At 40.2% G+C, this 26,058-nt stretch overlaps 1 protein-coding gene across 1 annotated transcript in view; it reads left to right on the top strand.

The window, feature by feature from the left end:
- Positions 1-5,561: 5,561 nt before the first annotated feature.
- The window catches only part of LOC307269320 (adhesion G protein-coupled receptor L3), a gene marked incomplete at its 3' end in the record, with an annotated part of 164,878 nt that continues 144,381 nt past the window's right edge, over positions 5,562-26,058 (top strand). Inside the window, exon 1 of the mRNA XM_080052261.1 lies at positions 5,562-5,767. Within this exon, the coding sequence (XP_079908387.1) occupies positions 5,577-5,767 (191 nt within the window). The 5' untranslated portion in view covers positions 5,562-5,576. The remainder of the gene's footprint in view (positions 5,768-26,058) is intronic.

Genomic DNA, 26,058 nt, shown 5'->3' with positions numbered 1-26,058 from the left:
GTTATTTCCTGCAATTTGGTTGGCAGCTCTAAAACAATCTATCTATATTTAAAGCAAGATTGTAGGAGTCAATTACTATTTTTTATTGATTGTTTTCATAGGGTGGTAGGGTGGCCTAGAGGAAAGGTGGCCGACCAGTAACCATGAGGTCGCTGGTTCGACCCCGGGCACCGGACAGGAGGGTGTTCGTTGAAAAAACTAGTAGTGGCTGCTATTACGTCTACGGTGCCCACCATCTTTACCATTGTGTCCTTGAGCAAGACTCTTAACCCCAAACTGCTCCAGGGGCGCTGTACTACGGCTGACCATGCGCTCTGACCCCCTCCGAAGTGTGGTAACCTTGAGAGGGGATATGCAAATCAAATCAAATCAAATCAGTTTTATTTGTATAGCCCAATATCACAAATAGACATTTGCCTCAGTGGGCTTTACATTCCATATCATATGACACCCTGCCCTTACACCCTTAGCTCGGCTGAGAAAAAACTCCCAGTAAAAAAAAACCTTTACCGGGATAAAAAAAAAATTAGAAATCTCAGGGAGAGTCGACAAAGTAAGGGATCCCTCTCCCAGGACGAACATACTAATGTCATATGCAGAAAGACACATTTCAATGTAACAATTGACTAATAACTTAACCTGATTGAATGCAAGTGCACTTTACTGTGTACTTTTTTTTTAATGATGGGCGAGACAAAAAATACCACGACAACAACAAAGTGCTTCTCTTGTTGTTTCACTTTGCGCTGTGTCCGGGGATTTTTTATCAAAGTGGTACCTGGATGACATTTAAAGAATGGAAATTGTTAGCAAAATGTTGTTTGTTACCTTACATAAATGCACTGACCAGCTTTGCAAACCATGCCGGTTCATGTTTTATAAAAAAAAAGATGGATCATTTATATTCTCATGTGCAATATCTGATAGCCATTTTGTGATTTTCCTAGTTCTTCTTCGTAAGGATAGAAATTGACAAGATTTACCTTGAGGGAATGTTTTTTTTTTACTCTTAATAAAGCAAGTCCTTTTGACCTTGTAGGTGTTTTAAGGTTATGTAACCATGACTACCCATTCCAACTTATAACTGATAATTATGGCTTCAAGAGGAAACAAGAGCAATTTTTCAATCACCTTCAATCCCAAAGCGTGTCATTAAATATGATGGTTTGACCCCCGGGGGAAAGCAGTAATGACAGAACATTTCACGCTTTACTAAGACACCTTCTCCGATAGTGCTAGATGATTACTAAAGCATTTGCCATTTCATACCCAAAAAAATGTAATGTGATTTATTAATGCCACTTATGTACGTTTCAAATCAGTTTGTAATATGTAACTCATTCTGTAGGTCCACTTATGGCCTGACCAATGGTATTCCATTGAGATTGTATTGTTCTGTACAAAGATTGATAAGACAATCATGCACACACGTTCATTAAAAAAAAAAAAGTACATATAGTGAGTGGTACCAAGGTAAATAGGACTATTAATCATGATATTGATTTGAAGTGAAATTGCCCAGTGCCTATTTTCACATGTGGAAGAAGCACTCCTCTCTATGTGCTCTCTTTCTTTTCTTTTCTTTTTTTCTTTCTCTCTTTCCGTCCGTCCTTCCCTTTCCCTGATGAATGCCTGTGTCGTCTGGCTGTGGCTCGCTCTAGCTCGGCCGCGGCCCCTGAAAGGATGTTTATAAAGAAAAAAATCTATAACTGCCACGGTCGTCCCACAGTCACTCGGGCCAATGTTTACGCCTCTCCGATCATTTTTTATATTCCTCCTGTAAACACAGGACTCTCTTCCAGTCGCTTTGTGCACATGCTCTGTCTGTCCCTCCGTGTTTGTGAGTCCCATTAGCCTTTATGGATTTTTTTTCTTTTTCGAACATGTAAAAGAAAAAAAGAAAGAAAAAATAAATATCATACAGAAAATAATGATGTTACACAAAATAGAATATTTTAATTAGAGACATGAATGAGAAATACTTGATCATTGTAACAACATGTTGGAAAAGGCGTGGGAAGAAGTTTACACCTTTTTAATCCCACCCCTTCTCTGTAACTCATTTTCTAAAAATAAAATATATTATTTATTTGTTCATATCAAATATTTACTATAATATCCTACACATTTCTATTTTGTATCTCTTTCTCTTTCTCTCTTTTTTTGCCAAACAGACTCTCAGCTGTGTCCTAAGGAGTGCATAGTGTCACCTTTAAAGGCGACACATACTTAATCTATTTTGCTTCCTAGATGTATTTTAGGAGTTTATTTGACTTACCTTATAGGTGCACTGTGCAGTTTCCGGGTAGGGTTACTTGTTCACATTCACAGAGCCTGCTGTTAGTTAGCAAAACATATTTTATCTGCAAATAATTCTTAGTATTGAATACTTATATCATCATAAATCATGAAAACAGTTATTTGAGGAACCTGAAACCAAACGTTAGACGAGAACATGTTTGTAAACATCAGTAAAGCTTCAGGCAGCTTTCTAGCTTTAAACGGTGTTCCACGCATCCAATTTTCCTGTGAGGAAAAAAATCCTATTCACTCCTGACACACCCACAGTTACATAGTGCACCTTTAAGCACTATTCTGATGGTCGCTAGAAAATTATTTTTTTAACATGTTGTCGATTGTCAGATTTATGGTACATTTGCATATTTATTCAAACATTTATATAAAAAATAAATGCTGCTTACTGGGCAAAGTTTCATGAAGACCACTACAAGTTAAACTTCTTACCCTATCCACATGCAGTGTCTATTTTTACGTGAGACATTCTGCTCTATTTCTTTCTTTCTTTTCACTATAGCGTTTCTCTCTCTCCTAATTTCTCCGTTGGATAAGATAAGATACAACTTCACCCTTGTGTGGTGTTCGGGTCTGTGGGACCCATTTTCTTTTTTATCAAAAGAAAACTGATACTATTTATTATGATTTCAAACTGAGACTCATTGGCCTTGGCTCATTTACTGGGAAGAACATATATCAGAAAAAAAATGTGGTCAACACACGCTGTACACCCCCCTACACATTTATATTACATTCAGGATGTTCGGGTCTACTGGACCCAGGGCTAATACAAGTGTAGAAATTGTAGGTTTCGGAAGAGAGAGAAGCTTTTAAAGATGATGTAGAGTTAGAGGGTTCAGAATGTGAGGATCACTCACTCTCTCATGATCATTACTCATCATAAACTGCTTATTAGGGGTCGGGTCTCGGGGCCAGCAGCTTGAGCAGGGGACCCCAAACTTCTCCTTCCAGGGCCACAGTAACTAGCTCGGACTGGGGGATCCAGAGGTGTTCCCAGGTCAGGGTGGAGATATAATCTCTCCACCTAGTCCTGGGTCTTCCCCGATAAAGCAAGTGCAATACCATCCCCACTGCTCTGATTCTCCGGCCAAACTGAGGCTCCATTGTCCCCTCCCTCGCAAACAAGACTCCAAGGTACTTGAACTCCTTCACTTGGGGTTAGGACTCATACCCTATATCTGGAGTAGACAATCCATAGGTTTCCTACTGAGAACCATGGCCTCAGATTTAGAGGTACTGATCCTCATCCCAACTGCTTCACACTCGGCTGTGAACCGATTAGGGCTGTGTCAAAAAATCGAAATATCGATATATCGCGATACTTAGTTTCCCGATATCAGTATCGATTTTTATATCAAAATATCGATTTTTTTTTATTAATTTTTTTATGATTTTTTTTTTTTTTTTTTTTTTTTTTTTGCTTTTCAAGGCTTTATTGACAGTGCAGAGATACAGATATGAAATGGGGCAGAGAGGGAATGAAACAACCACGGGTCAGATTCAAACCCATGTCTGCTGTCAGGCCTGAGCCTCTAGGATACTGACTATTGAAGTTAGATCAGTTTTGTTTATAAAAATACTTAAGATTCACTGTGTCACAAAAGCACACTGATGTGTTTTCATTTTCATTGTGTCCTGTACAGTTAGTGCAAGAGTGAATTGGATTTGTTATTTTGATGTTATGGCAGCTGCAGCAGTGTTTGATAATTTGCCAAAACCAAAAAAAGGAAGAAAAATAGTAAAGGAAGTTGTGAATGAAATAGTTTTGACTTCATTTGTCTGTACAATTATCAATATATTGTGCTGTTATGTTTGACAAGGCAACTTGTTTATGGAATATCGTAATATATCGTGATATATCAAGATACGCAATATATCGTGATATATCGTATCGTGACCAGTGTATCGTGATACGTATCGTATCGCGAAGTCCTTGACGATACCCAGCCCTAGAACCGATCCAGTGAGAGCTGAAGGTCACAGACCGATGATGTCATCAGGACCACATCATTTGCATAAAGCAGTGATGAGATCACAGTGACGATCACATTTCTGAAATTTCAGAATCTGACAGTGACTTTGTAGAAGAGAATGAGATTGAGCATCAGCTAGTTCCAAAACGAAGACACAGGACCAGCCTTCAGCAGCCAGCCCCAGGACCAGCCCATTAGTTTTGTAGTGTAAACTGACCTGAATGGGTTACATTTCCAATTAAGTTCAAATAAATTAAAATCAAAAGTTGTGAAAAACCCTGCTTCATTTGTAAATTTGTTGAATTTATTCCCCTAATATCTTTTTTATAATTGTTTTTCTTGTTTTATTACATTTTATTCAAAAACAGACAAAAAACGAGTGGTACTTTAATTCATAAATGGGATCTAACAAAGGTGAAGGGCAAATATTAAACATATATGCTGTTTATATTTCTTGCAAATAGGATGAAGTAAACATCTGTTGAGTATTTTAACATAAAATGTTCGATTGTGTTGAATTAAAACCTCCTAAAATGCAGTGGGTCCACCAGACCCACGAACACTGGCTGTATAACAACAATATGAACACCACACAAGGGTTAATCCCCCGTAGGAGAATGCCCATGTCATGAACCCTGTCCATTTCCCTTGTGTTTGATGTGTGTCAATCTTGCACTCTCTCTTTCCCCCACCCCTTTGGCCTCCTCGAGGGCCCCCGCGGTATATTGCTCATCCTCCCACTCCAAACAAGCAGCGTCCTGCCCGCCCACACACCTCTCTAGACCGGGGTGCACAACCTTGTTTCTCATTGGTCCCGCTGCCAGACCTTTTGATTTGCAGGTCCTTTCCATCTGTCCCTCTTTTTGTTCCTGTTGTAATATGCAGATTGTTTATATGCAGTTCTCAACAAATCCTGACTTACATCATTTCGTATTTTTAAGACGCTAAAAAAAAGCGTCTTTTTAGCTTCCATTAACGGGTCCAAAATGTACATTTAGGTGTTTATTTCACCAAACCTTGTCCTTTTGGGTCTGTATATTTATCCTATACAACCATCTTTAATCGCCATTACCTCAACATGAGTTTAAAGGGATGTAGCAAATGTTTAAGACATGAATATATAATTTAATCTGATCCGTAAATACTTCTGGACACTAATTATGTTTTGTTAAAATGAAATAAAGATATATATTTTTTTCACCACCCCTATACAGTAAGGAATCAGACTAACTCATACTTGCCATTCTTTGTCTTCCTCGTGCAGCCTTCAGTCGAGCCCCCGTCCCCATGGCGGTGGTGAGGAGGGAGCTGTCGTGTGAGAGCTACCCCATCGAGCTGCGCTGCCCCGGCACTGACGTCATCATGATCGAGAGCGCCAACTACGGCCGCACGGACGACAAGATCTGTGACGCAGACCCAGCCCAGATGGAGAACACGCGCTGCTACCTTCCCGATGCATACAAGATCATGTCTCAACGGTAAGGACACGCTTGTGTTCAAGTATTTCACATATGAGGGGTGCCCGTAGCTCCCCTCCCGGTTTAATGATTAATGATTAATGATTGTAGGCTGCTGGATGTTTTTTAAATGCAAATAAGTAATAATGTTAGCCAAGAAGGAATTCCCTTGAATATTTTAGCTAAGAATCTGTTAAGTTAAGTTTTCTTTATAAGTCAATTTACACAAGGCAGATCAACATTTGTTCTTCGCATATCCCCTCTCAAGTTACCACACTTATAGAGGGGGTCTAATCGCAGGGTCAGCCATAGTACAGCGCCCCTGGAGCAGTTTTGGGGTTAAGTTCCTTGCTCAACGACACAATGGTAGAGATGGTTGGCACTGTACATGTAATGCCAGCCACCACTAGTTTTCTAAATAACACCCTCCTGTCCGGTGCCGGGGATCGAACCAGCGACCTCATGGTTACTGGTCGGCTCCTCTTTTCCTCTAGGCTATAAGCTACCACCATAACTATATACATATGTAGTTATTACCATATGAAATACATTTTAGATTATGCTCACATACATTCACTTCCACTGTCGTTGGGGAAGCTAAGTAGCCTACCTTGTGAGCTTCCAATTTTTCAAGTGGAACACAAGGTTAGCCCAAGGCACACGTTGGTAGCATATTATATTATCCACAATTTTGGCCCAGTTGTTAGAATCCCACCTGCTCTCCCCTTTTGTTTGAACAGCAGCTTCGATGATCTCTTAAGATGGAGAGACATTGTGCAAATGTGTCTGGAATTGCTCAGGGCCTAATGTTAACAAATTCAACTGAGTGAACCAAAAATGAGAGATTTGAACAATATGTATAAAGAGATAGAGACAGACAGCTGGGGGGGGGGGGAAGCCAAGGAGCATCTGTGCTCAGTGTACTGATGGTGATGTGCACTGTCTTCTGTCGATATGATCATCTTTATATTTTGACCGTGGTCTGACCTTATATCCGACCTTGTAGCGTGATGAATGGTACATTTGGCAGTTTCAGAGCAAATCACTTGTGAAAGTTTTCCTGCGTGTGTGAGATGCAGGCAGAATTTTTTTTGGGACGTTATTTTTTTTTGCACCCGGAATGGGCTTTCACAGCCATGGAAAAAATTAAGAGACCACTCCAAATGTTCAGTGTCTCTGGCTTTACTATTTATAGGCATATTTTTTTGTAGAATGCACATTATGGTTATATTTTATACACTACTGACAACATTTCTACCAAATTCACAATTAAAATATTGTCATTAAGAGCATTTCCAGGAAGTAATGTAGAGATAAAGATTGAAGAAAAATCCAGACTGGTCTCTTAATTTTTTCCACGGCTGTATTTTCAATGTTTTATGAAAGGGTTTTAGTTTGATATATACACGTACATATATAAATAAGGGATATACTCCTCAGATGCCCCCTTGTCCAGGAAAGTTGTCATATACAGTCCAAGCAATTAGTCAAAGTGAAAATAAGTTATGTTTATGAGTGGTGAATTTGAGTGGTGTAGCCGATAGCTGCGCGTAGCACACAGTCACTTTGATGTGTAGGGATATTTTAATGGTCTTAAATGCTCTTAAAGTGGCCTTGAAAAGCATTCCATTTGATAACAAAAAGTGTGCAGTGATTCACTTTGGACACATGGGATTTATGCACACTAACTGCGGGTTTAAACTCACTTTTTCCCAATATATGTTCTCTTTCATAATGTAGGTGTTTCACATTTAGGGTAACAATCAAAGCTCTTTTGTATTAAGTAATTGTAAGGCTCTAAAACAAATGACATCAATAAAAAAGTGGTTGTTCGAAGCCGCATTCTATATATATGTAATGGCCCATGGATATTTGTATGCATGGATATGTACACACACACAGGCACATTCACAAGCTAAATTGCTTAATGCTGCTAAGTAATTGACTCGAGTAGCTGTAGTTTGTATAATTATTATTTTTTTTAAATCAGTTAATGAGAGATGCTGTAATTCACACCTTAGGTTTTGCTGTAACGGAATTAAATGCTGCCCTTCCTCCCGGAGATGTTTTTTTTTCTTCATGAAACCGCGCCGAGTTTATTGATCTGACTTCAGAGAATATGGAAATGTAATAGCTTTGTGGAGAAATGGTCCGCAGCATCACACACACACTCTGTATCTCGGTGATTTGTCGTGCGCGATAAGGCGCTAAGGACTGGCCCTGGAGGTTTAGCAAAAAAGTAAAAAAAAACATGGCTCAGTGTTTATACAGTAATGTCAGCGGTGGTTTTTGGAAGATGCATTTTCAAAAGGATAACTCCTTATGGGGTAGGTGTGTGCTTTAGTAACATATCCCTGTTATTAAGCAATCAGGTCAACAATCCCAGTAGGCCAAAGACAAGGTTTGAACATAAACCATATGCCGGTAATATATAAAAATGTATCCTAAAGCCTCTAGAAACCTTTCTCTAAAATAGTTCAAATCACTATATGATATTAAAGGTGAGTGTCGCAATAAGCTTTTACAAAAAATCTGATAAATATTATACAACTTTGTTGAAAAAACTAATGTTTTACTGTCTAGAGCGTTTGACAGGACTGTGTAGATGCAGCGTGTCAATAAACATATCATCTAAACCCCAATGTCAAGTGTATCAAATTTAAATGACACTATCTTTCATTTGGATTGATACATATGAATATAACTCTTTTCAGATGCCTATCACTCCCACATGTCATACTGAGAAGGACATTTGTGGATTGCAGGGCCTTTAAATCTATGTTAATTAGACATCATATGAATACATTATCAGTTATTTGTCTTGTGGATGCGCTGCCGGATGTGAGTGTTTCAGAGTTATGACCCCCTTGTGTAGGAACAGGGGACATAGGCGAACTATTTGTCAGGGCAGACAGAGTACAGTCTTACTGCGCTTTGGCTTTTGCAGTATAACGGATGGCTCACATTAATGTAATATATACACAAGTTTCAGGGGTGCTTTAACCAAGTAGTCTAATGTAGAGCTCAAGGCGAGTGTGGAGTGAATGTAGTCTATACATGTGTAGTGCATCATAGCTCTTGTGTTGACTTATTGCAGCACTTAGAAGGGATGGGGCTTGATCTAAATTGCTACTCTGCGTTAGCATTTGTCTACTTCTTTTTATATATCCAAAGCTTAGGTTTCCACATATGAAGGACCCCTTTGAGAATACAAATGGATCTTTGGGCTGTATCTTGGCTTTTAAGGCGAGACACTGTGCTGGTAAATTTGGAGATATTTGGGGCTATTTTGCTTCCATAACACGTATTCTTTCATACTAGTATAAATACAAGGTCCAACATGTACATTTAGGTCTTTACTTTTAGTAAACCTTTTTTTTGTTTGTATCTGTATAACAGCAATTATCACACAACGTCCAACTAAACATCCCATAATCATTATCAGCACTATTTCTGAGGGTTCACAGCAAGATGTTCCTAAAAAAAGATGTGTTTTTAGGACATGTGCATATTATTGCTTTGATAAGTAAAATGAAAAAAGGATGTATCCAAAATATTTTCTGTAAAAAAACTTTGGACCCTTATTTATTCAAAGAGATTCAAATGAACCCAAATGAGTCGGATATTGCCAATTCCAAAATCTCTGAAAACATTGTAAATACAAAACATAATTGTCTTAATGTAATTAATCAACTGGCGAAGTTTCACGATGATATATATGTATAGGCTAGAAATGTTGCCCTATTCACCTCCAGTGTACAGTTCAGATAATAATAATCAGCAGCTGATGGCAAAGACAGGTGGTTTTTAACCATGTTTTTAGATAATTGATGCGCCCTGTGGCTCCCTTGTTCTCCAGCCGCCCACTCACACACAAAAGCAAAAAATCCCTGCAAGGAATGAATCAACATGGTCTTGCTACTGTCAGCCAGACAAAACTACCATAAAATACCATGGCCAAGCAAGTCTTTGTAGCGGTGCGTTGCTATACGGTGGGGGTGGGCGTTTCAATGATGCTAAAAGGTAACTGCAAACCGATTCAGAGCCAGGGCTACTTTGTCTTGTTCGCGGAAATGGCTTAAGTGGATGAAAGGTGTGGGTGGTATGAATCGAGAAAAGGGGCGTAGATGGATGGGTGCCAAAGTAGGGGATGGGGTGATAGAGGGGATTCAGTGATATGTGTTGCTGCAAGAGGCATAGCTAACACATTAGCATGCGGGGGGTTAGCACAACAAACCAAAGCCTTACACCCCCCGACTATTTCATTGTTGAGCTGTTAGCGCCGTTGCTAGGCACCTGCAGGCTATAAGCTCATTAGGGTTAAAAAGACCAAAACAACACAGACAGAGGCAATTTGAGCCGAGAAAGTCTTCAAAGAACCTGTGATAAGGCCGAGGTTGAATCCGAGAAACAAAGATCTGACTTGGCACACAGGTCCTTAGGTCCTTCTTCCGTTTATCACCACAGATAAGCATTTGTTTTATTGTCTACTTTATATTCTGCAATGTCAATATATCATATCAGCAGAGATGCAAGCAAAACACTGTCATTAATATTTTGGCTGGATTTTCTTCCCTGGGCTCACCATTTTCATGTCTCCTTTCCCCCAACTCTAATGCTCTTGCAGTATGTTTGCAGGGCCCCCGATCACTGGAAACTACCCAAAACAATATCATGGTGTGATTAAAGCATTTACATGGTTGGCGCTAACGTGATTTGCCCAATAATTGTTGTTCCCGTGAGTTGTTTGATTATGGCGCTAATGTCTGGAACGCTGTGTTTTGTAGGCTGTAGAAAATAATAGGGAAACAGAAAATGTATGGACGCGATTTATGTTGTTTGTTCTTCACAGGCGGTCAATTTGCATTCATAACGCCGCAGTTTGTGTAAAATGGTAAATTTATATGGCGCTTTTCCCTGGTTTTTCACAGACTCAAAGCGCTTTACATTGTTTTGTACACATTCACCCAATCACACACACATTCATACACCGATAGCAGCAGCTACCACGCAGGGTGCAAGCTAACTATCAGGAGCAAATCGGGATTCAGTGTCTTGCCCAAGGAAACTTCGACATGTGGCGGGGAGACGGGGGATCGAACAACCGACCCTGCACTCCAGTGGAAGACCTCCCTACCCACAGCGCCACAGCCGCACAATGTAGCCTACTGCACAGTGTACAGTCACTATAGCCAGAATGAGTGCTGTATTTTCTAACCAGATTTCTATAGTTGAGTTTCAAATCATAGAAGTTAGGATATATCTCCATATGGCCAATTTATTTCATATAATTGCATAACATAACATCTGCATTTTGATAATGATCACATGGGGTCCCTTATATAACCTGATGTTTACTTCAATGTCAATCTTTATTTTATAAAAAAATTAAATGTACAGTGTAATTTTGTTTAGCATTACCTTAAAACCCAATTAACTTTTAGTGAATGCACTGATAGTATTCTCTTCTTGTGGTACTTTGCCCCCTTTCTTTCCCCCCACCCCTTAGCCCTGTGTGTGTACCACCTGCCTTTACTGCTGGCATGGGTTAAATCACGGTGACTGGCAACCGGCGCTAGTTAGCATTCACATCTCGTCTGAAGATGAGCCACGCTTGCTGCCGGCTTAGTCTGTGTGCCAGGCCCTCGCATCCATCACCGGCCAATGCCCAGCCATGTCCACTGCGGCTCTTGCTAGCTGTCAATATACATGTAGTCAGCTCAATCCCCCCCCCCCCTCCCTGCTGCCCCATAGTGCTAAAGGGCCCCTCCATTGAAATTCAACCATCACCACTCAGGCACTACCTTCTACCGGTTTAGCCCACTTACAAGGGTGTACACTGGGCCTACTTCAGGCATGGTGTTTGCTTCCATTACAGTCTTCTAGGCGCGAGGTAATAGCACCCTGCAACCTGAGTGATAGCACGCCACTGTGCTTGTGAGTGCCATAATGCATCTCAAAATGAAGGTTGTCTCGCACCACGCCGTGACATGCTGAAATGAATGGCTCCCTTTCATTAGCCGTTCCTCCCTTTGTGCTGCTAGCTAGCGTCGTGGCTGTGCAGAGTCCCCCTCAGCCCCTCTGGATAAACATGTCCCCTATAGGTGGTGCCACCATGTTGCACGCTATAGATGTTGGCTAATTATGCTGTAATTGAATCACACAAACCGATGATTAATTGAGCCCCAAATTGAAGTCCATTTGCATATAGTGCGTACACAGCACATGTTGCAGCCTCTGATTTTCGCACTCATTGTTTCTATTTCCTCGCGGGGGTAATTTGGGCCTTATTGCCAGGGAGCTATTGTGTCTGCCTCTCTCCAAAGCATCCCTGCATTCCAAATAGCACACTGTTTTCTTTTGACTATTCTGTATACTACAGCTGATCATAAAACAGTATGTACTTTACTTTACCATGCAGAAGGCACACAATTTTGCCGTTCTTTTACCTATATGTTTCATCATAACATCACACCTTGAACTTGAACTGCTTATGTATCTGTCAAAAAAAACGTATTGGAACGCAGCCCATGTGTAGAATGTAATAGTGCTATAGTTGACGGTCACTTGTGCTATCAAAGAAACAGTGACCCTTTTCTCATGGGAGCCCCAGTGTCTCTCCACCTCCCTTTGTTTTTTTGTGTTCCTCTTTTTTCTCTCATTCCCCCAAGGTGGTGTGGCCTTCACAAGCCAGTAATTACAGGCTATATCAAAGCGATATATCACCTTCTATCTCAGTAGACCTCAGCAGGCACCTTTAAGGGACAGCTGAGAGCATTGTGGCAAGCTTGTGAATGACCCCTAAAGGAGAATAGCAGGTTTTAGAAGAACAACATGTACACCTAAACACACACATTGTAGTCAGGACTGTCCTTGTTTTTTGGTATTTTGTACCACTATATATTTAAAAAAATGTCCTCTGTCTCTCTGGGATTCTTTTCCACTTGCTTATGTCGCCACACTTGTCATTTTTCAAAGGAACAATGGAGGAACAAAACACATTGTGGTTTTCGGCTTTCGCATTTTGTGTTAAAGCACACAACACTAATGATGAAGGTTAATAGACATCGCGGCTAGATGAGTCTCCCGAGGACCATAAAACTAAATGGGCGCATCCTGTGATGTTGAACCCGCTTGGCCCCATAGTGACAGTTGACATTTGACAAGCTTCCCCCCCCCCCCCTCCCGTTAATGACGTTTACGCAGGGAATAAATAAATGCATCCAGTGCCATTATTTACTTCACCATCACGTAAACCCCTGGAACACTTGAGACAAATGGGCCCGTCAGATGAAAAAAACATGCGCTGACAGGTGGGGGGCGGAGGGGGGGGGGGGGGGGTGTATAATGATTGAGGGATAAGGAGAGGGAAAGCAGATGGGAGGATTTTTCTCTCCTTTTGTTGATGATCTCTCCCATACGTTCCTTTTCTCATTATCCTTGGCTTTTTGACCTGAATTTCAAGAGTTGAAGGATTTGATGAGATATTGGTTTAAGCAGCAGCAGGAGGAGGAGGGGGAGGGATCAACTGTGAACACCCTTCGGTTATGTGGCCCAATCTTCATTTAACCCCCCCCCCCCCCATCTTAAGCAGGATGTTATGGGTAAAGACAAATGATTAAGTGTGTGCAGTGCCCAATTGCCAAAACTACTAAGGTATGGAAATTAATGGGAAGCTAAGGAAAGACACTGCATGTCTATAAGTTCAACATGTTACTCTATTCACCTGCAGTGTCTCGCGTTTGAGATATACACTGACACTGTTTTTCAAGTTTGCCATGATATATAGTATTTAAAAAAACTACAAAACACAGACATGCTGGTTGGAATTCCAATCAGCTTAAAACGTAAGCCAAATGCCTTCGTGTCCTCACTTGCCCCTGAACTCTGAAGGTAGGTAGCTAGAGTGTGACCATCTGCTCCACTCTCTCCCACGTATCCCCTCTCTTAATTTGCTTTGGAGCATTTTGAACGTTGGATCTAAAAATGAGTTTGAGTTTATATGAAAATGTTATTCACTCAACCAAGCCTGTGACTATCAGTTTTATGAAATCTTCAAATGTTCTAAAACATTTTTAAAGCTTGATCCAAATAAAAGGCACAATATCTAGATCTTTGATGGTTCAATCGTGACCTATTCATCTATTACGCGAGTCCCACATTTTTATTGAAGTGCTATTGCTAGGGTGTCCTCCTTTTTTTTATTAACATTTCTTAATGCAGTGGATAAAGCTGCGAACACATTCATATTCATGTTGTAGCCTTAAATGCCATCGTCTTTAATACAAGCAAATAGACAGCTGCCATTGACATTAACAGAGCGCTTATCACGCTGAGCAGATGCGAGAGTAATACCATCATTGTTCATGCATGACCTCCAGAGCCCTATCAGAAGTGGCCTATCTTGTTTTAAAGTCAAGGTTTGCATAAACATTTAACTCCCCTAACAGTGAGCTGTCAAATGAATGAATGCATGACTTAAATGTTTGAAGTGCAAATAGCACACAGGTTGGGCATTATAAATTAAAGGTTCCATTGGGCAGATTGTGACACAAAAGAGCACTCTAGGCTCTATTTCATTGTGTGGAATGATCCACTTCCATTGCAAATTGTAGTGATTCGATTCCTACTAGGCAAGCCAAACTTTAAAAAAAAAGTGTCTACATATTAATGCACACTTAAAAGGTGCACTAAGCAGTTTCAGTGCATGTGTACTGCCTGTAACAGTAGGGACAAATGGAGAATGTATTAATATTCAAAAGGCTATTAATAAAAGCTCTGACAAGAAAGGGAAGACAGAGGCTATGGAGCAAACATGCAAAGTAATACACACGATCCAAAGTTTTTTTTTAGTACTTTAGCACATTTTAACCATCCATCCATCGGTGCATGTTGTTGTGTAACTTTTTAAATCAAAGAGATGTATTTCTTCCATACTCTATTCTTTCTTGCATTGGATGACATCACATGACAGTCGTTATCTCCGTCTCATATTTCCCCTGCATCAAACCCCTACTCCAACCCTCCATGATAAGAACCTGCCGCTATTCAATTTTGGCCAATTAAATCCCTGTAAATTTCAAGCTGGCATCCTATCCGGTCAAAATGGGTCTCCAGACGGTGGCCATACAAGACGCTGTGGTGATTAGATGTGAAACAGGAGAGGCCCGGGGGGTTGGCAAAAAGGAAATGTTGAAGGATGTCCCCCGTACCAAGTGGATTGGTATCTCTGAGGAGATGGAGAGACAAGAGGAGAGAGGATTGACTTCCAACCAAGCCAGTGGTTTGAATGGACCTTAACGGGGTCCATTTTTATGATTCCGAGCTGCATGACCCCATAGACTTTATTTGTCGTCTAAAAGTTGAGCACTTAAAAAGAACAAAATGAAATGATTGCATATTAAAAAAAATCTGAAATAAATTGTTAACAAAAACATTTTTTACGTAGGAAATCAACTGGCAAAGTTTCATTATGATATACTGTATGTAAGTCAAACACCTTACTGTATTCACCTGCAGTGTGTCTGGCCTTAGTAGCCTGCTGCAGCGGTGGCTGCCCTAACAAGGGGTTGTGGGCTCGGTCCATTTTATTTTAGCTAGGGGAGTGAGTTTCACTTGGATGAGTACAATCAGTAAAGAAATGGCTAATTCAGACAGGAGCAGGTGGTTAGTCAAAGTGCAGGGAGCAACGTAGGGTTTTTTTTTTCTTCGCTGATATTTACCCTTCGTTGGGCTCCATAATCTTTCATATTTTTCTTTTTAGCTTTTCTGCTTCTTTTAATTGGCAGGTGGGAGTAGACAGCATAGATATTTGATGTGATCTACCGCTCTATCCCTCCCCTCAGCCCTGGAACGCTGGATCTACTTTTTCTTTCCTGCAACGTAGAGAGGTCATGCCACCTCTACTGACCTTTAATAACTTTCCTAGCTATTCATCATCTCTCCCCTCAGAAAAACAACAACAACAGCATCTCTTTCATGCTGATTCATGGGACATATTTGGAATGAGTGCTGTTTTGCCACCACTATGCTACAAGCACAGCTTTCCTCTAATGCTCTCAGATGACCAATCTGCAACTACCGAGATACAGTACATTAAATGTGACCTATTATGCAAAATCCTATTTGTTTTAACATTAATATGGGTCCCCGTTGTGATTAGACACTCCCAAAATATGGGTAAAAACAACCCTCTCTCTTTTATCTATTCTATTATTTGACAATAGCATTCAGTCAGACACAACCAACACTCGACTGCTGCAATATAACCACTCTGCACCTATATGCTAACATTGTCTTTTACCATTTTAAACAACTGCAAGCCATCAGGTTCAGGAAATGACAACTTCCAGAGGGGATTGGAAATGCGGTTCAAAATAAATACTCAATCAATTTAAACGTTCTGTATGTTCTCCACATCACTGAATGATCTTTGGGCTTTTTCTTCCCACAAGTCCTCTCACTATATCTTCTAAAAACCCAGAGTTGCCAGTTGGCTATAGCAACGTGTGTCATCACCTTCTTTTGTCACCTTCTTTTTTCAACGTTTGGCAAAACTAACATAGCATGTGTAACCGCTGAAATTTATTTTAAATGGCAGTATAATGGTATGCATCAGAATTAAGATTGTAGTTTGGACTCACTTTAATAGGAAATATATCAACAACTCAATCTGGAAAGCCATGTAAACAGGATTATTGTGTGGAGTTGTCTGTGTATACAATCATATAAACAGCTTTAAACAAACTGCTTCGTTCTTGGTGTTGGCAGCAGTGAGTGGCATTATCATTGTATACAAAAGTAACAATATCTTATGGAATACAACCTTTATTAATCACTTCAGTGAAACAAAGGCAAACATCAAGATAATGTAATACATAATTCATTTCATAATTCAGTGTGCAACTGAGCATCATTGAGTTGCCAAATAAAACGTTCAGAATCTCATTAGCTTTCTTTGGTGCCTGGTATTTGCAGCTTGCCACTCTGAACTGCCACAGGTGTGTCTCCTAGGGATTCTATTTTTCTTTAATATCATTGACGTTAAAATGTTATTGAACCAGCTCCCCATCCAGTATGCCTTCAGTTGAATCATGCCATTTGTGCGTGTCTATTAAATCTTGTTTTCATTTAATTCAATGACCTTAAGTAATTCATGGCACCATATAGAACGTTATGAATCATGTTTTCCTTTTGTTGGGACATTAAAGCTATAGTGCGTAACTTTTTCATATAAATGCATGTCAGGTCACATTCAAGCCTTTGCCGAATGAGTTGACACACCATTGATTAAGCCTATCAGCTCCACATCACTCTCTCTGTATTTCTCTGTACGGCAGTGTTTACCAACCGTTTAATTTGTTGATTCTACTGCTAAGAAAAAAACCTGGACGTACAGCAGAAGGAATAAGATCCATGTGCTTAGGGCTTACCTCTTGTAGATGTGCCGACATTGTTGATGTAGTAACTGTGTCATTCCTCATGGATGAGTGACAAAAGTTACGCGCTGTAGCTTTGAGTCTTTTCTAAGTTCTAGGATGTATGAAATGTCTGAATGATATCTGATTGCTATGTCTATCTTGTCTCCATGTTAGCCATTTTTCTTTTGGCGTTGATCATTATTTGAAAGGGACTCATCTTTTGAGAGTGTATAGTCCACCATGAGTATACTGCAGAGCCAATCAAATGGCAGATAGCACAAACTGCTTGGCTGGCAAAAAAAAGCCTTCAGTCTGTGGCTGTGCTCAGTCTGGCATTACAAGGCTCTCTCCACCTCTTCCCTAATCCTGCTATCTCCAGCTATCTCTGTCTCTTTCCCTTGTCCTCTCAATTACCGTTCCACTCTGAATCCCCCTGCATCTCTGTTCATTTCACTTTAATGACCTTTAACCTTTTCAAGACAAAATCAAGGGAGCGAGACAAGCTGCAGCTCACCTTGTGTTGCTAGTGGTTAGCACCTCACTAAGAAACTGTTTTATTAGCACGTTACATTCTTTTTTTAATTATTATTTTAAACATGTCAATCTTCATGTCCTTATTAATTCCAATGGCACAATTATCCCCCTCTCTTTGATCTCGCTCTACTGGACCCACCTAGCGTAGTTAATATGCAACGGAGAGCTAACATTACGCATCAATCTTTAAGCTGAAACACTGACGACACTCTGGAAATCAATGTTTCATAGCACAGTTGCATAATTCCCTTTGATCTAGCCCGTAGCACATGCATATTCATAGTCGTTTGTACCACTTAAAGTCCATACGTAACGAGTAATCCACATTAAAAATACTTTAGGGATTCTGTTAGCCCTGTTATGATTTGCCCAGTGCATTGAGATGTCACGACAATAGATTCATGTATGTTGGCATCCCGTGTCCCTTAAGTGACTGCCTGGGTCTAAATGTTTGCGATTGTCGCCACCTGACTAAATGGCTATTTATCCCAAATTATATTTTAAATGTTGAGATTTCACGTCCACATTCTAACCCTTTTCACTGCTGCAGGGCCACTGGAGCGTTGCATAATGTATGTGCTGAACATATTAGATAGACCTTTGAATCTAGTTATATCTCTATATCTTTTCCAATTAAGTACAATTTAAGTTTCAAGTCATGGCAGGTTCAGTTAATTTAATAAATAAATAAATTATTTAGTTAATTAAACATGTTGCTCTCAGTGTATTGTTTCTTTTGACTTGGTTGAGACCACCCCTGCGTTCCAATCCCCATACTTCCCTGCTATTTAGTATGCCAGAAAAAGATTTAGGATGTCCCAATACATGCACGTCAATTGTAGTATGCTGAAAATACATACGTAAATGCCCAACTAACTCCAATAGAATTTTGGAGTATTCGTCTTTATTCTTGACAGGGTAGTAAAAAGAAAGAGTATGTGATTTGGAACGCAGGGCATGTTTGAAAGTCAGTGTTTCTGCTTCTCAAGACCAAGTGTCAAGTATAAGCGGCTCTACACGCTATTTAACAATAGCCGTTAGCATCTATTTATGTTCAATACTTTACACCTAAGCAACTAAAGCTATCTCAATTAGTAAACTATATTTAAGGATTCCATTCTTTTACATTTTCAAGTGCCATAGAGATGATAAAAAAACAATATTTGCCATGATATAATTACAATTTCACATGAAAGTTCCATCTGATTGATTTTGTGATAAGATTTGCTTACTTTGAAACTTCACAATCTCAAGACACTGAGACGCTTGTGTTTCCTAATTAATTTTTTAGCCCATTTGAACATCATGATAACACTTGACTTCTCCAGTAAACCTCTTCTTCCCCCTGACCCATTCACTGATATTCAATGGCACACACACATTCCTGTCGAGGGTTCCATCTGTGTCTTCTTGAATGGCCTCTCTCTCTCTCTCTCTCTCTCTCTCTCTCTCTCTCTCTCTCTCTTTCTTTTTGGCCTCTTTAGAAAGCTAATTATGCCAGGGCCATTTTTCCTGACTGTAGAGCATGTCAATGTTACACAGTGGGAGAGCTCTCTCACTCGCCCCACACCGCATTCTTATTCATGAGAGCCATAATTCCATCAATGGCCACCTCCTCAGCCACTGGACCGTGCCTGTTCCTCACTGTGGAAGCAAACTGCTTGTAGCTGCCACTGAGTAGTACTAACCCATAAAAGGAGTATAGCTTGTTGGCCCCTATACCGCACTAGCCAATTGGTTTTGCACATGTTCAGAATGCTGCCTATGAAGGTAAGAGAAGAGCTTTCATGTGGGTACCGACATGGACCTAATGTTCCTATGTACATGATATTATGTGAGGTGTAGTGGAGTTTGTAAGGGCTTGTTAGCAACCTCACAATGTGGAACTGAACTTCTAAAATCTAAGGTTAGGAATCATTTTCTGTTCGGAAAAAATCAGATAAATAAATTGCACCAATCCCAAGCATACACACATGGTAACTTGTTTTTTTTTTACACACTGCAAAACAAGTGTGGTTTTATAAATGTTATCAGGAAGAAGTTTCTTCAGTGGCAAAGAAGGTTTAATCCCGCTACCTACATTTGTGGATTTTTTTTCAGTCAAACAGAGTATAATGTGACCTCAATTTAATCAGGTGATTCCCATGGATATTAACTTTCTAGTTAAGGGAGACCTGAGTGTATTATAAATTGATTTAAAGTTTTAATTTCATTTACTTATTCAAATTGTAATTTATTTCCGTGCACTTTGAGAGTACTCCCTCAAACCTCAGGGAACGTCATTCAATTACTTTCTTAGATTTTGTGACTAGAACAAATATTTACTGGCCCTTTCAAACTAGTGTTGGAGCTCCCCAAATTTCTTGTTAATTACTCTGTTTTTTTTGCACACTGGCAAGCTCCCGAGGAGTCATAAAAATGGATTGAATTTGTCGGTGATACATCATAGATGAAGGGGAGCATTTATCTCCACCAATTCACTAGTAGACTGTCCTGTCTTCTTACTTATGCACCCTTTTTTTTACTCAGGTAACTTGATGAAAAAATATTAAAATATACAAAGCATGCATGACTACTTATACATTACATAACATTTTATTTAGCTGACGCCATTATTCAAAGCGACTTCCATTAAGTGCATTCAACCATGAAGGTACAAGCTCAGAACAACAAGAATCCCGCAAGTACTATAGCTTCAAATACACCAAACTTCAAAGTGCCACATGTACGTAAGTGCTACATGGAGATGTATCAAGCGCATGCTTTTTATTTTTATTTTTTATTTATTTTCTAGTCCTGCAGTCTGAAGAGATGTGTTTTAAGGCTGCAGCTAAGGTGTTTTAAGTTTAAGCATTCGTACTGCTTTATACCCCCATGTCAAACTGACATCTGTGTTTGAAAGAATAATCTGTTTCTTTGGCTACACAGCACATTAAAACTACCTAGGTCTTGAAATGGAATAATGCCTTATAAACATCAGTAATATGCAATAACATGACTTGGTGAGCTTCAAGTAGAGTGAGCCCTTATCTGAGAAAGGTGAACGATCATTTACATGTTAAGGATGATTCATTTGGAATGGCGGATGGGCTGCAAACATAGTTTTCATGTTTGTGGATGTCTGTGAATGGCATTAGGTAATGTGAATTGGCCACATTTTAAACTGTGTTACACATGGCTGTTATCTTAAAAACCCACAAGGACCCACGGTGACATCCAGGTTACACACACGTTGAATGTCCCAACATTTTCCTCATACAGGTTTATACTAGATTATTACTCATTAAGTCCCTTAGTGACATACTCAACATCCTGGTGTGGTTGTCATGTGACAGCCATGTGACTGTGTCAGGAAGTGACTTCCCAAAGATTGCAGAGTGACAGCTGCACACAATTGGAGAAACTAGCACATTTCAAAAGCTTGTTTTTTGTAACTAAAGGTGAGATAAAACCCATTTAACACTTCTAATGCTTTAATAGGGTGTCCTGTATTACATTTAACCCAGTCTGACCATATTTCATTAACAACTTTATATAGAACAAGTTAGGTAAATATCGCTGTGACGTATACGTCACATCGGGCCGTGAGCCTCAAAATAGTCATAAAAATTTGGAGTGACGTATTTGTCTCAATAGCAAAAATGGTAATAAGCTAATCAATTAATTTTAGTGTTTCATTTGTTTTGAATTAATATATGTTCTTTTGCTAAATTTAAAGTACATTTGAACACATTTAAACACAAATGAATGACAACACATTCTAATATTAAGGTTCAAAAAAAAAGTTTGGATAAATAAAAAAAATAAAAATAAAAATATTGAGAAAACATCAGAAATTTGCTTTATGTGGTCTACTTAGTCTGTGTTCCATCCCTCATATTTTTCCTATAAGTAGAACTGGGTCCGGGTTCTTTAAATTGTGTTGCACATGGCTGTTATCTTAATTGTGAATGGTCTTACTCATCATAGCCTGTCAATACTACTTATAATGCCTTTATAATTTAGTTGTATCATAGGTTCAAAGAGGCTTGAAAAAGAAACTTTTAGGAAAAACATTGTTTTGAAAGTTAGAGAACGCAGACTAGATTAAAGATGGAGTATTTGAGACACCTCTGCCCCCTCTGTTCTGTCTTCTTGCCTGCATGCTGCTACCATAAATTGCTACCAAATTGACTTCCACTGTTCCCTGAAACTGTTTACCCACATCTGTTGGTGTTTGATTAGTAACAATAATTAGAATTAGAATTTGATCTGACATCACATTTTAACAAGCCGTCTTATGGGCTACTGCCATCGGCCATTGTCTGTGTATTAAAAGAATAAGAACGTTAATGGCTTTGTTTATGCCGGCAGGAAGCTTATCCACCTTTGCCCATCGACTAATGGTGCAATATTTTTTGTTCCCTTTGCCATTTAAATGAAAAATGCCTTAAGTCTTAACACTGCATTTTAAGAATCTATTTTTAGACAAAATTGTATCATAAATCAGACAATTAACAACAATACAAATAAAATGTATATCAGGATCTTTCAGAATAGTGCAACATGTGATTTTGGAAAGTTTAGTTGATGTTGAAGTGTTTTAGAAGTTGAGATTCTTGGTTCATATTATTAAAATGAACGTATGTTGAGATCATGGCTGTTAAGGATGGTTGTATAGGAGAAATGCATAAGCAAACTTACAAGGATAAGTCAAATAAATACCTTAATGTACATGTTGGACTTTTAATTTATAGTATACAATAGTACATGTTATGAAGGCAACATTTTTAGAGAAAAATCTCAAAATTGACCCGTAAAAGTATATTTTTGCCTGCAGTAAATAATGAACACACCTTGTTATTGATAAAGATATAAAATAGATAGTGTCTTGCTATATCTTGCGAAGAGACACCATGTTATAGCCAGGGCAGAGATGGTGGCTCCATTTTCTCACCATCGATTGGCGAGGAGGTGGTGTTTTTTTGAGGGTATTTATCTACAAGCCTGGACAAAAAGAGAAATTCCTTGGAGATTTGGGTGTGAGGCATCTTAAACCATGGCAACAGAGCTTTGGTTTGAACTTGAGACGCCTTTGTGAGAAAAACGCTGAGGGTTAAACCCAAAGTTAACTTTGCTTTCCCCCCCCGCTAATCCTGCTCCTTCGTGAGACTTGAAGGCCGCGTGTCACGACAGATACCAGAAATGATGGAATTCAGTGAGGGAAAGCTATAGACATTTTTATGTTTCGGTACAACAGCACAATAAATAAATAGTAAATCTTCTGCCGCGAAAACCGACGTCGACATCAAATACATATAGTTGTTGGGGGGAAAACAAGCTGAAAGCGCACATGCACGCACGCACACATACACACACACACACACACACACACATGCACACACAGGATGACACACACTAGACTTTGTTTGCTGCTCTCACTCTTCCTAAAGGCTATATCTCAGGAGATCGTTTTTGATGGTATGGAGGAGAAGCTAAATGTCTTTGACTTCCCTTGACAGAATCAGCGGGACAGTGGCGCTTGCTTGGGTTGAAATACAAGGAGCGGCCTGTCACATTCACCAGTGTAGGGAAAGGGCCAGAACTCTTATCTAGTCTGTGTACTTCTTCTTCCATCCACATTCACCTCCTCTGCACTCCTGCCCTGTCAAACTGAAGCTACACATACATCTGCAGCCAGCCACACTTGAGTGTTCGTCAAGTAGGGCCATTGAAAGCTATAGCACAACACTTCATTAAAACAAAGAGCATGTGATGTTTCCACGCAATGTCAAAACATCTGAAAAAAGGAGTTGCTTAATTGCGAAGTCAACTAATAATTGGTTATTGTTTCCAGTAGTGCTGAGATGGTTTATCGGCCTGTGGCATGTGCCACAGCAACCACTGACATACCAAGGCATGTGTCGCTCCAGTAACGGTAAATGCCGGTCCTAACAATGGTATCCTGCCTCTTCCAATCACACCAGCACGCCCTGCCTCCCCCTATAAATTCACGTCACATATTGAAATAAATGTATAGCTATATCTTTGGTCTTTATTGACACTATATATCACAATATAACGCCGTAAATAAAGGGTTGTATACGTTTCTCTGGTCCGTTCTGTGCGATGTGTTTGGTGGGCTAAGTGTCTGAGTGCAGAGGTTGTTGTACTGTATGGAATGTGAAGCCCACATGAGGCAAATGTCTGTTTGTGATATTGGGCTATACAAATAATACACATCGTGTGATTGGCATTTTGCACTCGGTTACTGACTTTTTCTACACCAGAGATCTTCAAACTGAAAGATCCCTCCTCCAGTGATATGTGCATTATAATTAATGTTTGCCTTTGAAAATCTTCAATCCATCCAATTGAACGGTATTTGACATAACTCAAATTGTAATTTGCCACCGCGGACCAGCCGTCCTGCCATCAACATAAACCGATCTCCATCTTGTACTGAATTGTGACCTCTGTGCCTTTTGCGGCACCAGTACATTACTTTCCCCTTTAGACTTAAGCTGTGAGTGACAGTGCCTTGGACATATTGACAAGGAGGAGACAGGAGAGTTAAGTCAGGCCCAAGCTTTTAATCCCAACCCTGCTTCCTTCAGGACAATTCCCTAAGACCGCATGGTGATTCTCTGCATGCCAATGCACGCCCCTGGACCCTTGCCCGGGCTATCGACGGCTGACCCCCCCTCCTGTACACAGCGCTAGGGGTTACTCATAACCCTCTTGCTCGTCTTTCATTATTGAGATGTGAATGAGGAAGGTCAAGGGGGGGGGCGGTTCCCATCGATCGGTCAACACAGGAATATTTGATTGTTGCTCGCCGGCCTCTGCCAAGACACTCTTCTTCATGGGTGGCCATTTTGAATATACTAAAAAGGTTGAGCATGTATAGACGTGCAATTTTGAAATGGCTGGTTTTAAAAAACCTGCAAGGTCACGCTGGCTCTCTTTCATTCTGTTGTTAAGGAATGATGTAACGGCATAGCTGTAAAGAGAGGTGTATTTATTGCCAGAGCTTGTGGCTTGTATAGATAGAGCGGTTTGTTTCCTCTGTCACACGAGGTAATTAGCAGCTAAACTTCCTCCTAGGAGCCGAGCACTCTGGGTAACCGTTAATGAAACAACGTGGTTTAAGGCTCTGAGAGAAAAGGAAAGGCTTTGAAGAAGGAAGGTGGAAGCTGGAAGCACACACTGGCCCAAGTCGGACATTGGAAGTTACCATGGTGACAGCGGCAGGAAAGGAAAAACGTGTGCTTAAAGGCAGGCCTTGGTGTGTGTGTGTGTGTGTGTGTGTGTGTGTGTGTGTGTGTGTGTGTGTGTGTGTGTGTGTGTGTGTGTGTGTGTGTGTGTGTGTGTGTGTGTGTGTGTGTGTGTGTGTGTGTGTGTGTGTGTGTGTGTGTGTGTGTGTGTGTGTGTGTGTGTGTGTGTGTGTGTGTGTGTGTGTGTGTGTGTGTGTGCGCGCGCTTGGGTAAGTGAGTGGGAGAGAGAGATGGTACAATGTGCCTACAGATTTGGGGTGTAGATTATATATTCAGCGAAACGGAATGCTATTCTTTTCTATTTTGAGTGTTGTGTCATGTTTGCATTCCTTATTCAGACAAAAACCTCCGAATTTCCTCCAAAATAGACACTGAATAATGGCCCCAAGGAAAAAGGGGATTAGGAATCTTTTTTGTTGTCTCTGTGTGATGCATGTGGCCACATAAGCCTTCCCTAAAGCTCCCCTTTCCTTTTGACTCCAACCGGCAAGCAGACGCTGCTCTTTGTGCGTGACAAACAGGACTTGATGCCTTGAAAAAATAAGAAGTCAAACCAGCGGAATTTTTCTTTTTGATGTATTCCCCAAACGTGGTGTCTGAAGGGCCGGGCACAGCAGTGACCACCGCTGGGTATCATGCCGGGGGAATCTTGAGTCGCTCTTGAGACGGGCTTTACAATCTCAGTGGGAAACGGTTCAAAAGGCTAACCCTGGTCAGCAATTCAATGGGGCCTGTCACTGGAATCTTTCAGGATGGATTCCTTTTATATATATATAGTGAGTGGTGTGCTTGCATGTGCATGTTCGTATGCACCGCAAGCCTGTCTGCTATAGGGATGATGCTATAGTGCTCATCATACATACTTCAACTTCAATTCAGCCACCGGTGCACACAGACACAAACCCATCTGAAATTGTACTTCACTTACTTGCACGTCAAATGATATATTTGCTTTCTAATATGTGCCACGTTCAAATGTATATGACTGTGCTTGTAAAAAACATTATGACCCAATCCTCCCCATCTTATAGAATGGCATAAAGGCTGCCACACCCAAGGGCCTTGGCCGGAAGATAACCTTGTTTTTTTCAAGCACTAGGTC

The sequence above is a fragment of the Ammodytes marinus genome (assembly GCF_949987685.1).
Source record: "Ammodytes marinus genome assembly, chromosome: 23".
Lineage (NCBI taxonomy): Eukaryota > Metazoa > Chordata > Actinopteri > Uranoscopiformes > Ammodytidae > Ammodytes > Ammodytes marinus.
This window is presented reverse-complemented; position numbering and strand designations above follow the sequence as displayed.